Source organism: Sminthopsis crassicaudata, chromosome 6 (genome assembly GCF_048593235.1).
Source record: "Sminthopsis crassicaudata isolate SCR6 chromosome 6, ASM4859323v1, whole genome shotgun sequence".
NCBI classification, from domain to species: domain Eukaryota; kingdom Metazoa; phylum Chordata; class Mammalia; order Dasyuromorphia; family Dasyuridae; genus Sminthopsis; species Sminthopsis crassicaudata.
The window spans coordinates 187,098,675-187,117,388 of NC_133622.1; the positions used below are offsets into that span (position 1 = coordinate 187,098,675).

The window sequence follows — 18,714 nt, forward strand, 5'->3', positions numbered from 1 at the left end:
GACTTGGCAGTTGAATGAATATGAGAGCTAAGAGGAGTTAAGGAGTGAAAAGTAAGTTAACTCCACAGGACCGTGGTTTCATGAGAAGTAATGTAGAAATCAGGAGGACTGGTTTTCAAGCTCAGTGGGTGTGTTCTGGAGGAATTCCTGGACTCAGCAGCAGGAGAAGTTGACAAATATTTATTAAGTGTCCAAAACGTGCTGGGCAAAGAAAGGTAAAAAACAGCTCTAAGGAGGGGAATAACATGGGAGTCACAAGGAATAGTCAAAAGAAAGAACCATAATATGTAGCCCAGAATAAACAGGGATGAAAAAGGCACCAATTAAGACTGCACTTTCAGTCTGGAGCAGAAATTGATAATGAGAAAATCCAAAGACTGAATCCAGGTCACGTAAGCCCAGAGCTGCAGTTCTTGGTGACAGATTATGGAAGGAGAGAAAGTTTTACAGACATAGTAATTTTAGTCTGGCACATAGTAATAAATGCTTATTGACTTGTAGGATAAAGTCCATTTGCTTGAAAGGTAACAGCTTGGAAAAGAAGGACAAAAACATTTGGTTAAATTGCTTTTCAGACTCAAAGCACCTGATAGTTACATATAATAATTTATTTTGCACTTCTTTAATACATATAAATCTTGCATACTAGAATTAGTTCTATTGTTTTATCTTATTAAATCAAACTTTAAGAGATCCAAGACCTGTCATATAAATTTCCTATCCTCAGGCATAGTATAGAGCTCAGAACATAGTGTTTAATAAATGCTAATTGAGCTGGGATAATGGAGGTTGAGATGTCAGGGATGACGTCTGGCATGTGGGGCTGGGCATTATAATTATAGCAGGGCATCTAGTGGAGAGCATGGACATGAAGGAAAAGGACTTGATGGACCTGTTCTATGAGCATGACATCAAGGACATTGAGTTCAAGAACCTTTAAGATCTGGTGCCCTTGAAAGATCCCAGGGAAGTAAAAGATGCTATTTACAGAAAGAATGGTTATGAGTACGATCAGTGCCAGCTTCCTCTAGAGTTATCAAGAGAACTGACTGGGCACCTTCAAGAACAACTGAATTTTAAGTACTCCTCTCAGGCCCACCTCCCTCAGGCAAGCTGACAGGATTTGAAGCATCACAGGGGAGAAATCAGTCAAATCAATAAACATTTATTAAGTCCTGACAATGTGCCAGGCACTGTGTTGAACACAGGAGATACAAAAAAGGCAATTCTTGCCACTTAAGGAACTCACAATCTAACAGGAGAAACAATATGCAAACACAAACATATAAAGTAAGTTATAAACAAGATAAATTGGAAATAATTAACAAGAGGGAAAATATTGAAATTAAGAAGGGCTGGGGAAGACTTCCTAGATTTTAGCTGAGACTTAAAGGAAGCCAAAGAGATCAGTATAGTCAGAGCAGAGGATTTGATTAAGATACCAAAACTAAAAACAAACAAACAAAAAAACCAAACCAGACAGAAGCAAGGCAGCTTATAGTGATCCATAAAAATCACTCAGGGCATTACAAGCTCCAGGATAGGAATTCCAGAGTTGAGAGGATTAAATCCCCTCGGGGCATGATCCCTGGTGCAGAGGTGATATCCTTAAATAAGAGAAGATGGACTAGGTTTATTTAGAGTGAAGGAGGCTGGTGCCATTTTAGATACAATTAGGAGAACTTAGGTGCTAATGTAGGAGTTTCCCGGCTGTGGTAGTTATATGGTAAGAATATTTTCTGAATTTTTTCATTAGTTTAGTAGGGTTTAAACCTAGAAAAGACATGAGGTAGTACCTCCTTCAGAGAGCATAATATTAAAATACACACACATTGGCAAATCTGGTCTTAGAACAAATGTCATGACCAATTGGGCCCACTTTGACTTTGGTTTAAGGAAATACATGTGAAGTAACCTGCCCCAAGTTATGGTAAATAAAGTCAAGTTGGCTGCAGGCTTGATGACCCCCAAAACCAGGGTTCTAATTTTTCACATTGCAAATCAACCAAAAAAAAGTGCTGTGCATAACTGGCATTTATAGAACAAATTGCTTATCCTGGTCTAAAATTAAGCTTTTTCAAGATTTAGATAGAGTCATCAAATCTGAGATATCTCATTTTTTGTTCCTTTTAAAGTACAATCCTCCCAAACCTGGGCCTGGCCTCCAAGTTTTGAGAATCCAGTGAACATTTGTGGAGAATCTATTTCTACTAAAGCAATGACGCATGTTTTATTTCTAGAAGCATAGTTCAAAATCAACTTGATTTTAAAATAGAGCAATAAGAGCTGCTTGCTTAGTGAATTACTCATCCTTAAGAAGCCCAGAATGTGGAAAGATTTAAAAACAAAGTGCTCCTGTAAATTCTCCTGAATATATCAGGTTTTATTCATTTCTCTCCCATAAAAATAATCAACTATGGATCACACAACACAAGCTAAATTATTCTGCATTTTCATATATGAAATTAGGCAACCTAAAAGACACAATATTCTTTTTTTTTTTTTTTTTCGCCAGAGAAATGGTACTAAACAAAATCTACCTCTTCTTAATTAATGGGCCCAGAGTTGAAAGTGTCTGGTAGCTGCTTCTCCTAAAATTTCAATCTGACTTCATTTTTGGTCCAAAAATATTAAAATTCAGAAATTCTGTATATTAGAGAGTTTAGGAACTCTCCTCTGATGCCTCATTGTCCTGTAGGGGTGACTGGGCTCTTGAAGAAAATTATATCAGCAAAGTATAAACTCTAGCCAGCCCTTTTGCTCAACTGAGAAAGTTTCTAATAGGGTCTGTGGCTGCATTGTTAAAGACCAACATAACTCAAGATTAAGTGGAAAGGGTCAACATCAGATGCTTTGTTATGAAATTTTTTGAGTCACTGCTACTTAAGGGTCAGCATAAAAAGGGAACCGGTGAGGAAGAGGGATGGAGAAGGCAGTCCTTATCAATGGAAGGAGTACTCTATTGATAGATCAATGACTATTTTGAAAAATCTGAGAATCTGCTATAGCCTAAAACCTGCTTGTCCCATAGCAAATAGTGGAAAAGCTTCCACTTTCATTCAAAGGACAACAGAGATAGGGACAAGACAGTAGCTTCTATTATGTAGGCCCCTAACATTTGTTGAAATGAACTAAATAAAAGAATAAATCTGCCTGATAGAGCTGGGTTAGGTAAAATGTATCCATTTCAATAGATCTTAGGCTGGGAAAAGTTTTATTTAAATAAAGTAGAAATATGAGGAGCCAGGATGAAAAGAATTTAATTAGAACCAAAAACTAAATTACTATTCTTTGGGTTCTAATGGAGCTTAGAAGGATTCAACTTGTTTTCTTTGATTATGCAAAAAACAATCAGGACCCATGGCTGAAGTAATGGGGAGGTAGATTTTACTCAGTGTAAAAATTTTCATAATTAGAACTTTGCAAAGAATAACAAGTTACCTTTGAAAGCAGTGAGTTACTTACTGCTGGCGTGGAGGTAGACTGGCTTGTTGGGATTATTGTAGGAGGGAGGCATGCTTCACTAAGTGTAAACTAGGATATTATTTAGGCCTTTTCAAAAAACTGAATGACAGAACGCAGAGCCAAGATGGCAGAGAAAAGGCAGGGACTCATCTGGGTTCTTCCAAATTCCCCTTCAAAAATTTTTAAAGTGACAACTCAAAATGAATTCCAGAATAGCAGACTCTACAAAAGGACAGAGTGCAACAATTTTTCAGGCCAAGACCACTTAGCTGGAAAAGTCTGTTATAGATGGGGGTGAGAGTTCAGTACATGCAAAAACTTCAGCAAGCCAACAACAGGCCTTGTGGACAACTAAATCTGCAGTAGTAGCTTCTGAAGTTTTCAGCCCCCAGACAGAAAATTACATTGGTCAGAAGAAAATTACAGGGGTCCCCTCTGCTGTAAGTGAAGGACTCTGTTGCATTATCTAGATGTGGATCTGAGTTGCAGTTCTGGAAGTGAACAGAAGCACTATCATGCTAGGGTTGTAGGGAAGCAAGACCCTTGTTACAAAAGTGCTCGTGGTCATTCACAAACCAGAGTAGGGCAAGAAGGACAGTGTAAAGAAAACAAAACAAAAAAACAACAACTCCTTAGATCATATCACCTTGGAAAAACTGAAAACTTACAGACCCACATAACCATCTCTGAAAACATCTGCATAAAGAGATCTGAAGCTTAGAATAGTATCTCTAAAACCCTAGGAACAGAGCCCAATTTTAACATAAAGTTAAAAATCAAAGAATAGGTTGGGGAAATGAGCAAATGATAAAAACAAACAAAAAAATTATCATAAAAAAATACTGTGGTGATAGGGAAGACCAAAACAATCTCAGAAGAAGACAAAAGAATCAAAACTGCTTCATACAAAGCTTTAGAGAAAAATGTCCAATGGTTTCAGGTCCAAAAAAGAAGACTTAGAAGAGGACAAGAAGGATTTTAAAAATCAAGTAAGATAAGCAGAGGAAAAATTGAGAAAATAAATATAATTGATGCAAAAAAAATCATGCAAAAAAGAAAATGGTATTTATACACATATATTGTATCTAGGTTATATTGTAACATATGTAAAATGTATGGGATTGCCTGTCATCAAGGGGAGGGAGTATAGGGAGGGAGGGGATAATTTGGGAAAATGAATACAAGGGATAATATTATAAAAAAAAAAATTACTCATGCATATATACTGTGAAAAAATTATAAATAAAAATAAAATAAAATCACAAACATAAAAAAAATCATACAAAGATTTTAGTAAAGGAGGCATATACGTAAAAATACTAGACAAAATAACACTTTAAAAACAGAATAGACTAAATGCCAAAATAAGTGCAAAAATCCACTGACAAAATCTTTAGAAAGCAGAATAGGCCATGTGGAAAAAAGATGCACAAAATTTCAGTGAAGAAAATAATTCTTTAAAAAAGTAGAATTGGCCAAATGGAAAGAAGAAAATGATTCCTTAAAAATCAGAATTGGGCAAGTGGAAGTTAGTAACTCCATCAAAAAGAGTCCATCATATTTCAAGAAATTATCAAGGAAAATTTAGACTCATAGCGTAAAAGAGAACAAATCCACCTCTTAAAAGAGATTCCAAAATGAAAATTCTCAGGAATATGATAGTCAGATTCCAGAGTCCAAGCTTTTCAAATAATGCAAACAGACAGAAAAAAACAATTCAAATATTGTGTAGCTATGATCAGGATTAACAAGATTTAGCAGCTTCTACTCAATCAAGTCTAGAAATCTACCTTACCCCATAGGGAAGCAGTAGGGGAAAAAAATGAAAAGGAGTAGGGAGTTATAGAAAAGACTACGGGAAGTGGCAAAAAGAACCAAAGGATGGACAGGGTGAAAAAAGAGCAGGATAAACAGGAGGAAAAAAAAGATGGAGGGAAATACATTGTAATTACAATTGTGGGAAAAAAAATTATGGCAAGTTTCTCTAAATAAAGGCCTCATTTTTCAAGTATTTAGAAAACTGAATCAGATTTATAAGAATACAAGTCATTCCCCCAATAATAAATGGTCAAAGAATATGAACAGGCAGTTTTCAGATGAAGTAATAAAAGCTATTACAATCATTAAAAAAAAAAAAAAAGCTCCAAAACACTTGATTAGAAAATGACAAATTAAATAAAATTAAAACATATCTATGAGATTGGCTAGTATGACAGAAAAGGAAAATGAAAAATGTTAGAAGGGAATGTGAAAAAATTGAGACACTAATGCATTGTTGGTTGAGTTGTGAACTGATTTAACCACTTCGGAGAGCAATTTGGAACTATGCCCAGGAAATTCCCTTTGAGCCAGTGAGGTCTATATTCTAAAAAAATAAATAAACAAAAGGAGAAAGGATTTATTTGTACAAAAATATTTATAGCAGTCCTTTTTTTTTTTTTTTTTTATGGTGGCATAGAACTGGAAACACAATAATCCAAACTAAAGGATTTATGATAAAAAATGCTATCCACCTCTAGAGAAATAATAACATCTGAATGCAGAATGAATCATGATTTAAAAAACTTTTTTTTTTTTTTGAGGGGGAGAGTCTATTTTCTTTCACAACATGACTAATACAGATATATAATTTGCATGACTGCAAATGTATCATTTATATTAAACTGCTTGCTTTCTCATTGAAAGAAAAGGGAAAAGATGGAGGGAGAACATTTGGAACTCAAAATTTTAAAAATGAATTGTTAATTGTTTTTACATGTAATTGAGAAAAAAACATTTTAAAATTCTAATAGAGGTCCTAGCACAATAGTCTTTCAAGTTTTATCCTAATTATATCATTAATTTAAGTATTGTATCTTTTTGTGATATTAATTTATGAAATGCTGAGTTTATTATTAGTAAAGTGAATGCTATAAGCTAGAGCACCTTTATATGATATTTATTTTACATTTACAGTGATAGATTTTATTCCCGTACAGGCTGTTTAAACATTTTCAGAATCAGTGTTTTGGGACTCTCTCCCCCATCACTCAGTTTTTTACTTATGAAACATAAGAGCAAGTCTTTACACTATTAAGAACTTTGTAACCAGCTGCATCTGGTTTTGAGGCTTTAAACATCCAGAAGGACCAAATTACCCATAATGCTACACATTTTTGAATAGTTCAGCACTTGGTTAGCAGTCTCTTAATGACTACCAAGGCTGTGACTCCAGAGTCACAGGAAACTACATAACTTTCAATAAGTAAATAAATATAGTCTAGAAGAAAGCCATAACCAGCCACATAAATATCAACATTATGTTGATTAAGAAATATTGGTATAAGAAAAGTAATATAGACACCATACTTCTATGGGCAGATATAAATGTGAATTCACAAGAACATAGTGAAGAATAAAAACATACTTCTGAAAGAATTATGCTACATTAATATAAAAAGATACTGTACAACATTAATTAATCCTCTTATTATTATAAAGTGATTGATTTTTTTTGAATTTTTGAATGTACCCTGAGAAGAGGGATAGTGAATCTTTTCTTCCTATCCTAGAAATCAGTATAAATCCATGAAGTAATGCCATTCCTTTGTATATAAGTTCAATAAAAATCCTAAGCAATCATAAATAATGTTATTTAAGTTGATTCACAAGAAACAACAGGTCTGTACTTATTTCCCAAGTCATTTCAATTAACATAGTCATATCTCACATGTGTTCAGACATGGCTAAATCTAGTATATATATTGGATAATAATAAATGCATTACAGCAAAATGGTATTTTTATGGCTTTTTCTTCAATAAAGTTTTAGTGAAAATATACATCTGAACATAATTTAAGTACAAATGTACAAAATCTGTAAACTCACATAGTATGTTTTAAAATTTATAATAAACTTTTTTTTATTACAGTTCATAGATACAATAAAATATTCAGAATTTACTCATTCTTTGCATTTGGCTTTTTGGCTATGCTACAGTGGTTTAAAGTCTCATAGGTTCCTCGTCATCATCACTGTAACCAGATTTAAAACAGACCTGCAAAAGAAAGCACATCAGCTATTTTAATTAATGTTTCTTTAAAAAAAAAAAGCTTTTTATTTTCAAAACATATGCACAGTTTTCAACATTCACCCTTACAAAACCTTGTGTTCAAAAATTTTTTCTCCCTCCTTTTCCCCCATCCCCTCCCCTAGACAGCAAGTAATTCAATATATGTTAAAATATGTACATTAATTAATGTTTCTATTCCAACAACCTGGAACTTAATTTCTAAGGCGTATTGAACAATTTTCCAATATGGTTTCAGGTTAAGACAATTTTCATTTTAACAATTTTAAAATGAAAAAACTCAAATCATTTTCTCTTAGTTTATTTGAACTAGTTCATCATCTTTTTTTTTTTTTTTCCTTCCCTGAGGCTGGGGTTAAGTGACTTGCCCAGAGTCACACAGCTAGGAAGTGTGAAGTGTTAAATGTCTGAGGTCAAATTTGAACTCAGGTCCTCCTGAATTCAAGGCTGGTGCTCTATCCACTGCACCACCTAGCTGCCCCCCTAGTTCATCATCTTCACAATGAATAGGTATATGAAACAAGCTATTCATAACAGAAAAGGTTCAGCTTTCTTACAGGTTTTTTAATTCTACTTTGCTTTTATAGGTTAGTCAAACTCGCACATTTGACTGGTTAAAATCAATACACAATAATTACATGTTGGTATAGAATTTTTTTTTAAATAGTAACTTTTTTTTTTAAACATTCAGTTCTTTATGTATAAAATATGGAAATACTACACTTATAGTTTCTACAACGAAGTTTGTGAGCCAAATTTAGGTAAAACAAGTTATTAAAATGATAAGTCAGTTTTACACTGGGACCCACAAAACATAATTAGGACTAGGAAATGGCTTCCAACATAGTGGGTGGATTTTTGGGCTAATTTAAGAGCATGCTTAAAAATCACAATGTTGGGGGTGGCTAGGTGGTACAGTGGATAGAGCACCAGCCCAAGGACCTGAGTTCAAATTTGATCTCAGATACTTAACACTTCCTAGCTATGTGACCCTGGGCAAGTCACTTAACCCCAGCCTCAAAAAAAATAAAATAAAAAAAAAAAAATCACAATGTGGATAAAGATTCTACACTGATGAAATAATGAAAGTTATTAAAATCCCCAGCAGATTTTTACCCCTCTTCTGAAGAGTCTATGGAAGAAGCCTCTCTTTGGTCTTGGAGTATGCTTGTTAACATCTAGATCTGATGTCAGCTTGTCATTTTCAAATGTGTTGATGTCTTTAAAACATTCTGTTTCAATCATCTGCATACAAAAGAGAGGTAACAGAAAAAAAAAATCTTGATACCTTGAAGTAAAATTAATTCTGTTCGCATAAATCCATTCCTAAGCTGTTGAGTGAAATCTGACACTCAACTGAACAGTGGCTGCCTTCAGTGAAGCTTTTCTTACTCTCTACTTGAACCATCATCATTGCTGCTTAACTCATCTTTCTCCCAATCTGTCCTTTGTTTCACTACTTAATTAATTTTTATTAGGCACAGATGTAATTAGGTCATTCCTTCAATCTTTTAAAAAATTCTCTTCAAAAATTTCTTACAGCATAATAAATAAAGTTCAACTTTTTAAGGTTAACATTTAAGGTCCACTACTGCCTGTCCTGAGCAAAACTTTTCAATTATATCTATTAATACTCTTCCCCGCTGGTTACATTCAACCAAAAGGTCTATAATCTATGGTTCCATTATCCAAAATGATCAAAGAAATCTGAATCTAAGTGCTGAATAATCTAAATTTAGTAAATCTTGAAATGCCTTCAGAAATGAATTGAGAAATGAGCTAAGGCTTACTTCTCTTAAGCCCTGCCTTCTCTCCACACAGAATTTAGTGGAATAATCCAATTTATATTTTAATATCAATCACAAAACACTCCCACTTCTCACAGTCAAATCAGAGTGCCTGCTTCAGACTTCCTGTTTTGAGTTGTCTTTATTTAGTAATTTCCATGATGTTTTCTTGCTCTGATTTCCCTCCTCTTTTCAGGCTGACATGTTAAACAGGCAGCCAACTTTCAAGTACAGTTGAATTGGATTAAAATGCAATTAGGAAATCAAATCCAATGAAAATCCAATAAAATACAAATACAAAAACAAACAAACAAACACAGATAACATTATACTTTAAAACTAACTCAATATGCTGCCTGGAGGGATCCTTAACTGTGGATTAGTGGTCTTGGTTTCTATTTGAGTTTGAAACTATTGCTCTTGGGGACAAATTCTCTTTTCCTTCCTTAATTATAATTAATTAGTGATAAATACCATTAAGATGTGTCAATGAAAGAAGTCTATGGCAATTCTTAAGGCTCTTTTTATCATTGGTTCCAACACCACATATGTTTTTCCTAACATGGATCCTTCCAGAAACAAATCATTTTGTCTTTCTAGACTTTTTTTTTTTTTTTTTTTGGGGGGGGGAGGCAGGAGGAAATCAAACCTATGATTTCATTGGTATTAGATATTCCTGGTGAAGAGAATCACTTTCTACCAGTGTTGAAGATCTATACTTTGCAATGCGTAATCCCAGTGAGAAGCCGGGGCACCAAGAGGTGACATGACCTGCTCAGACTTCTTTCATGTACTGTAACAATAGTACTCAGAAGCAAGACTTAAACCCAAATCTTCCAGACTCAAGACAGATTCTCTATTCATTATGCTTTGTATGCTTCCTCTGTTGTATTAATGTACTTATGTAAATTATATTACAAAAATATATAGCTATTATAAACTAGTTTAGAATAGATTGGTTTAAAAATTCCTCTCACAACAACGGGAAAAAGAAAAGGCATTCCAAAAGTCATGGTTCATTTTAAAGCTATTGAAGCTCAGAACTTGTTCTTCCTGAAAAAAGGTTGTTGTTCTTTGCGTTAGTCAAAACAGATTTCTTTTTGTCCTTTCTTATTCCACAATTTGGGATCTTTGTTCATACCAAGTCCCTATTCCTAAAATCCTTCTTCCTTCATTGTACCAGCTGGTTGAACTCTCACCCTACCCTATCCTTAAAGACCACAACAAAGGCTACCTCTCTTCCTGATGTAAGAGCACCTATCTTTTATATTTATATTCCATTAATTAAGTAAGTACTCCTCTTCTAATTGACCAAAAGCTCCATGAGAATCACAGGATCATAGACTTCATAAAAAAATAATGTGTCCAGTCCCTATTATCCTAGCACAGAACTAGAAACATGAAACCTAAAGGGATTTAGTGTCACCTCATTTATCCTCCTCCTTATATAATAGATATAAGAACTAAGGTAAGAGAAATTAAGTGACTTATCCAAAGTCATACTGAGCCGTATTTAAACCCCTGTTGCCTCCCAAACAAAGCACAGCTGCTGTTTTAATGCTTATATTTCCCTTCTAGCACTTGCACAATTCTTTGCATATAGCATATCCTTAATTTGTTGAATTGATGTGCTTCTAGGTTCTTCAAATACCATCTCCTCACAAATGCACTAAATTATTTACCTAGATATAAAATTCTCTCTCTCAATGGTGCACTTTCAAACAGAGAATATAAATACCCTCAAAGAAGACTATGATGTAACATATGGATTCCTGGTCTTCACTGCAGAAATAAGCCTTAGAGGGGCTACAGGTTCTGTGGGCAATTCTCCATCATCCTGAGCTAAGCAAACAGATGGCCACCATCTGTTCCACCTTATACAAACTAGAGTAAATGAAGCTTGCATGTTTCTAGTCAATTGCTAACTGCAGTACTTTTGTGGATATAGATTTGGTATACCTCCTGCCCCTACCCTTTTAGTGATACTATCTGGGTAAATAAAATTTCAAGTTAAATTGACATTTTGCCTTCATTTATAGCCATTCCTTTAACTTAAATTAAGGGTACAGTACCTCATTTTGCCAGGGGATGGAGACACAACCTGTAACAAATTTGGAATAGAAATCATCATCTGTAGTATCCAGGTTCACTCCTTTTACTGTTGAGAACTGCTCAATATCCAGAACGTCCTTACAATACACTGCACGTGGCTGTGTACAGAAATAGAAGAAAGTCTTTAATACCTAGTACAACTGCTTGCTTACTTTGAACTAAAATATCTGAATACAAAATACACGTGTATTTTTAAAATTTCTCTTTAAAGCTGGGACAAAGTTTTACACAATTCACTTAATATGCTTCTATGACGATCTAAACGGTACAAAGAAATCAATTCTCTAGTTAGAAATTTCTCATTTCTAATCTCTATAAGACCCTGGATCTAATCTCTTATATACTTGTCATCACATATCAATGGGGAATGGCCCCTAACACCATCAGATTCTTAACATTTTTCCCCCCCAAAAGATACTTAATGATTAAAAAAAAAACATTAATTTTTGACATTTACTTTTATAAGATTTTGATTTCCCTTGCTCCCCTTATCCATCTCCTAAATGGCAAGCAATTTAATATAGGTTATATATTAAACATCTTTTCACATTAGTCATGTTGTGAAAGACTCAGAACAACAACAACAAAAAAAAAACAACTAAAAAAGTTAAATAGTATGCTTTGATCTACATTCAGACTCCACAGCTATTTCTTTGGATGTGGATAACATTTCCCACCATGACTCTTTTAAAATTGTCTTAGATCTTTGAATTGCTGAGAAGAACAAAGTCTATCAAAATTGATCATCTGTACAATATTGCTATTACTATTACAATGTTTTCTTGGTTCTGCTCACTTTAGTCAGCATTAGCTCAAGTAAATCTTTCCAGGTTTTTCTGAAATCTGCCTTGGATGGGTAGGGTATAGAATCACTAAATAATATTTCCAAAATCCAACTGTAATATTAACTTGCATCTGCAATATCCCTATCTGATAATCATTTAACTCCACTTTTAAGGAAATTACTACCTGCCTATATAGCCCATTATACTTTTGGACAGCTCTTACTGTTAGTAGGCCTGTAGCTAGCAGAAGGTATGATGCCCAACGTTAGGAAGAAAGGAGCTCATTCCTGCTTCCATTCTTTCCTATGTCTACAGAAGAGCTAAAATATGATATAGCATATATCATTTTTTCTTTTTTAATAAAGCTTTTTATTTTCAAAACATATGCACAGATAGTTTTCAACATTCACCCTTGCAAAACTTTGTTCTAATTTTTTTTCTCCGCCTCTTCCCTCTACCCCTTCCTCTACACAGCAAGTAATCCAATATATGTTAAGCATGTGCAATACTTCCATATGTATTTCCACAATTATGCTACACAAGAAAAATCAGATCCAAAAAGAAAAATAAAATAAGAAAACAAAATGCATACAACAACAAAAAGTGAAAATACTATGCTGTGATTCACACTCAATCCCCACAGTCTTTACTATCATTTATCCATTCTCTCCTTTCTGCACTTTTTTACAGTGTAATCCTCTAACCCTTCTATCTGCTATTGTCCTTCTAGGGTCCAGCTCAGATTCTCATTATTTCAGGAAGTATTTCCAGTCTCCACCAGCTCAAAGTGATCTTTCTTTTCAAATTTCCCCACTTTATCTTTCTTTTACACTTATTTTATTCTCCTTTATGACAATTATTTGTATACCTTTCTTTGTTACATTAAACTAAGACTTCATGAGAGAAGTTTTTGTATTACATTTATCATTATATTCCCAGCAACTGATAATAATGCCTTTCAGGTGTAGGGAAAGGAAAGAAAGGAAAAGAAATAAACCTGAACAAAGTTCCTATTATATGTTCCAGCCACTGTATTAAGTACTTTTGGATGTGGATAACATTTCCCACCATGACTTTTAAAATTGTCTTAGAACAAAGTCCTTATACACATACAACAAATCTGTGAAGGAGGTACTATTATTATGAGTCCCATTTTACCAATAAGATAACTCAGTGAAGAAGTCAAGTCCCTTGCCCAGGGTCACAAAGTTATTATTGTCAGTTTGGATTCGAACTCTGCTCTATCTGAATCTGTTCAGCACTATCTACTGCATTACTCTGTTTGATGAATTGAATAAAATTGGAAGGCTCTTACAAGATCTGATCTAATTCTCTCAGTTTTATAAAGAAAGAAACTGAGACTCAAACCGGGGGAAAGGACACTGCATTACTTTGTCTATATTTCTGGGATTATGTGGCTTGGAAAATGAACCCAGGAATCAAAATCAAAAAATACCTGGAGTCATTAAAACAGATATTCTCCATGATAGAAATGCATCTCTTACACCCACAAAATAGGGCATGAATTCAGATACCAATTCAACTAATATTTGTTTTTTTTTTTGCTGTGATTTTTAAAATAAAATAAAATTTAAAAATAATTAAAAATAATGAAGTGGTGTTCTAAAAGAAAATTCATGATCCCTAAGAGAAAGCTTTCAGCATAAATAAAGCACATTTTGGATGCAAAGGTAAAGGTGAATTTGTCTTTGTCCTTTAGGTTTACTTGTACAATTGATACAATTGTAACGCAAGACATGGAAAAGGTGGTTTATGTGATTCAAAGATGTGTCTATATGTCTAGCATCAACCTCTGCCTATCTGAAATTCAATGTATCCAAAAAAGACTCAACACAGTACTTAAACAACCTTTCTCATTCCTAACTTCACTATTTCTGTTGAGGGTAATGGTTTTTCCACAAAGTCACTGAGTTCAAGAGCTCGAAGAGACCTAAACATAATCCAGTAGAACCTAAACCCCATTAAAATAGCTCCCCACCCAAGCTTCTGGATACAGCACACTTGAGGCAGTCCACTTCACTTCTGGGCATCTCAATCTCTACTTTAAATTCCTCTTCTCAAGGCTAAATAGGTTGTTACTTCATTTTGGAACCTCGAGGTCACCCTTAACTCTTTCTTTTCCTTCACCAATGTGTCACTTTTGCTCTCATCAATAACTCTCAGTCACAACACTAATCCAGGCACTCATCACCTTTCCCCTAGACCATTGAAGGAGTCTCCTAAACAGATCTCCTGTTCCCAGTCTCTCTTCATTCTAAACAATTCTCCTCACAGCTGCCAGCTGACATTCCTAAAACTGGGTCCAACCATGTCCCCTCCCTTACATAGGAAGCTGCCTATGACCCCTGGGATAAAACATAAACTCTTCTGTTTGGAATTTAAAGCAGTTCTCAATCTGGCTCCACCTTCTCTTCCCATGCTTACTGCACGCTATTCTTCCCCACACTTCACTTTCTAGCCAAATGGACATGTTGTTCCGTCTCCTCAAGCTGCGCCTTAGGACAAACTGCTCTTTGTCCGCAATACACTTTCTTCTCACTTTCACCTCACGGAGTCCACAACCTCTCTTCCAAGCTTGGCTTAAGTGCCCCCTTCTTTGCAGAGTATATCCTGATCCACACCCCTCTCTCAGCACAAATTCTTATGCTAATTAGCATATATGTTGTTTCCCGCCCCCTCCCCTAAATAAAAGGCCTTTGAGGGGAGAGCTTTTTTTGTGTTTCTTAAGGGAAGATGTTCTTCTGCCGTCCTTACCCCAAAATGCAGGCAGTTGCCAAATCTTAATCTACCTTTACACTCTCCTTCATTTCTACCCCTTTCTTTTCAAGTACACATCTACTATTAATTATAATTATATATGACCTTCTATCCATATCAATATCTCTGTCTCCAGGTCCACTCTATTCTAATTCTATGCTCTATATAGCTGCCAGGTTCATCTTGCACCATGTTATTCCCTTGCTCAAGTCTTCAATAATTTTCTATTTCCTTTAGGATAAATTTTAAACTTCAGTCAGCCTTTCCAACCTTAAATCCTTCCTTCATTAGGTTCTAGTCCACAGGACTACTAATTGTTCTCCAATCTCAATCACCATCTTTTTCCTTACGTATACTGTCACAAGTCATCCCCCTGTTTGAAATATACTATCCACTCTTCTTGTTTTTCAGGTGGGAGATCAAGGCTAATCTTAAAGTTATGAACACAGATTTCTAAAAAGAAGGAAGCACTTCCCTCCTTGTCCTCCATAATAAAAATAGTAAAGTGAGGAGGAAGGACAGGTTTATGGAAGAAGATATTTTGGGTAGGAAATGTCCAAAAGATATTTGACATACAGACCATATAGGTGAAAATGTTCCACTATTGATAATGAAGGGCTAGAATTCAGAATAGGATTTGATATCTGGATTAGGAGTCATTGTTATAGAGATAAATGAAACCATCAAAAGAAAGGCTGTCAACTTTGACAGTAACAAGTTTTGTTTAAGTACATATGATATACCAGATATTGTACTAGGTGCTAAGAATACAAAGGTAAAAAAGGACATACACAGATAAGTAAATTAAAAACAAATATCAAATAAACAGCCATGTTTGATGGAGTGCAGGAGCTGTTCACAGATTGGGTAGGTGCACTTCCTTGGGCAGGCAGTGGCATGTACTGCTGCCAGGAAGGGAGAGTTTCTAAGAGGGGGAAATATGAAGGGGAGTAGGGAAAAGCCTGGGCAGTGACTCAGAGAGAGGGATGGACTGCTATGCACAGGGAAAGCAAACAAGAACATGGCTGGAATGCACAGCTTCTGGTGAGCAGCAGCAAGGAATAAATCTGGGTCTACACTGTGAAGCCTCTTCGTGTTCAGCAGAGGAATTTGTATTTTAATCTTAGAGGTAATATGAAATCACTGTACCTTTTAAGAAAAATGCCACTGTCAGATTTTTCAGTCCTTAAACAATCATCTGGGTTATAAAGTAGTGCTTTTGTTTCACAAATTTGTACCCATGGATACTAATAAAATCTTTGAGCATGAGAACAGAGACCCAGGGAGCCCTAGAAGAGGACATATGAGGCAATATACAGGAAGAGATCATCCAGGAAAGGAAAATTGAGAAGAGGTAGTGAGGTAGGAGACAAATCAAAAGAAAACTCCACCCACTATTGCAGGTAGGTGACAACATTAGGCTGCAAAGAGTTTAAGAAGGATAAGGGCTGAGATAAGGTCACTGGGCTTGGCAACTAAGAAATCATTAGTAATTTTGGGGAAGAGAGTTTCAGTTGAGAAGTGGTGATCTAAGCCAAATAATGAGAAGTAGAAGATGAGAAGTTTAAAATTTTTAAGTTCTAGGTTTTCTCCCCTATTCCCACCCACAATGAAGAAACCACATGTGAAGTTATGCAAGACATTAACATAGATGATCTGCCCTAAAGAAAATAAAAACCTTAAAAAAATTAAGTTAAAAAGAGAAAGACAGAGACAGAGAAAAAGCTTCAATCTGTATTCAAACACAATCAGTTCCTTCTCTGGGTATGGTTAGGATTTTTCATCGTTTAAGTCCTTCAGAGTAGTCATGAATGATTGAACTACTGAGAATAGCAAAGTCATTTACAGCTGGTCATTCCAGAACATTGCTATTACTTTGTATACATTTCATTTTGCTTGATTTCATTGAAGACTTTCCAAGTTTTGTTTTTCTTTTGTTCTGAGAGCATCCTGCTCATCATTTCCCATAGAATAATAATATTCCATCACAAATTTACTTAGCCATTTAGCAAATTTATTGAATCATTCCTCAATTGATGGGCATCTCCTCAATTTCCAATTTAATTATCCCCTTTTTACAGATAATGAAACCGAGGCAGTTAAGTGGTTTGCATAAGGTAAACCAAATTAGTATGTACTTGAATCAGGATTCAAACTGAGATCTTATTTCCAGATGTACTGTCATATCTATTAACCAGACTATCTTTCCTGAAAAGCTAGAATGTGATGATCAGCTATTCTCTTTCTTCACAGATTACTGATTTAGTGCTGGAAAGGAACCTCAATGGTATTCTTAGTTGACTCATTTTATAAACCTGGCATTATCAGATTATGATCCTAGGTTCTGATTACAAATCTAGTGTTATTATTACTATAATATGCTAATTATATGGCAAAATCAAGTTTTGTTTTTTTTTTTTTTGAAAGGATGGGGGAGATCTAGATGTGTTTGCAGTTAGCAATGACTAAGTCTGAGTTGAGAGAGACTGAAAACTATAGAGACCAAACCATGATGGTTTTGAAATCATCTGCATAGATAACTGTATCCCTAGAAACAAATGAGATTAAAAAAATGTAAAGGGGGAAAAAAAAAAGGAAAAAAGGGACCTAGCTTCTAGTTCCTAGTTAATGGGCAAAGGAAACTGATGAGTAATGAGACAAACAGAAGTAGAAGAAGAGAGAAGTGCATGGCAGATGGCAAATGTATCATGGGATTAGGGGAGCAAGGAAGGAAGAGTTTGATAGCTACAGGACAGGAAATGTAGGGACTAATTAGAATAGTCTCTTTATGGTATGGAGCTTGACAAAGTCAATAGGCTATTAGATACCTGAGAGGCCAGATAGAAAAGGAGGCCACTCATTCTGCATGGGCTCTGATGAGGCACTCATTTCACTCTGCTTTTCTTCTCCTGGTGAGGAGCTAACTCCAAAATGGAATCAATCAACAGTAATGGCAGCCAAGAAGATCATGGAGTGAGGACACATCTAATTCCACTTCTTATGAAGGGAAGGCTGTGGCTAGACTGCACTGGCCACACTCATGGGTCATGTGGCAACAGGGAGAATGTGCAAGAACAAATTTCACAAAGGTGATGATGGGAACACATTTTAATGCACTTCACCCACCTGGTTCCTAGGCTGAGTGGTTTCAAAGGACTGATTAGAGTTATACATTCAAGTAAATTGTAAGCATCTAGCTACTTCTATCACAGGCAAGTCTGAAAGAACAAGGAAAGGCTCAGAAGGTCCTGTCAAGGATAAAACTGTCACTGCTCTTGTGACAAAGGCCTCAATATGCTGTCCTTTAGTATGCTTCATGCACCAAGTAATTTAGAGCACACGGTCAAAGTGCCACTTCCACCAGGGACACTAACAAAAATATAGCAGGCGAACTGGAAAGCAAATGTGCAAACTTTTTGACTCAACGACATTACTACTAGTTTTAGATTCAAAAGAGATCAAAGAAAGAGGATTAGCATCCCTTTTCAGAGAAACCTGGAAAGATATATGAAATAATGTCAAGAGAAATGAGCAGAACCAGGAGAATGATTTATGTAATAACACTTAAAGTAAAGGCCACTGTATTATTAGTTTTACTTTAATAACAAGAGACTTCTCATGAATTAGGAATAATCTGAAAATATTTTTAATACAAAAAACCCATCAAACACTTTAAAAAGTCAATTAACATTAATGAAAAGACAAACAACTCTGAAAG

General features: G+C 35.1%; 1 protein-coding gene across 3 annotated transcripts in view; it reads right to left on the bottom strand.

Annotated features, from left to right (window-relative positions):
- Window positions 1–5,862: 5,862 nt before the first annotated feature.
- The window catches only part of GRK4 (G protein-coupled receptor kinase 4), a 119,087-nt gene continuing 106,235 nt past the window's right edge, over window positions 5,863–18,714 (bottom strand). For all 3 annotated transcript variants that reach the window (XM_074275006.1, XM_074275008.1, XM_074275007.1), the window contains exons 14-16: window positions 11,394–11,531; window positions 8,651–8,779; window positions 5,863–7,501 (exon numbers count right to left, since the gene is read on the bottom strand). In XM_074275006.1, the coding sequence (XP_074131107.1) occupies window positions 7,448–7,501; window positions 8,651–8,779; window positions 11,394–11,531 (321 nt within the window). In that variant the 3' untranslated portion in view covers window positions 5,863–7,447. The remainder of the gene's footprint in view (window positions 7,502–8,650; window positions 8,780–11,393; window positions 11,532–18,714) is intronic.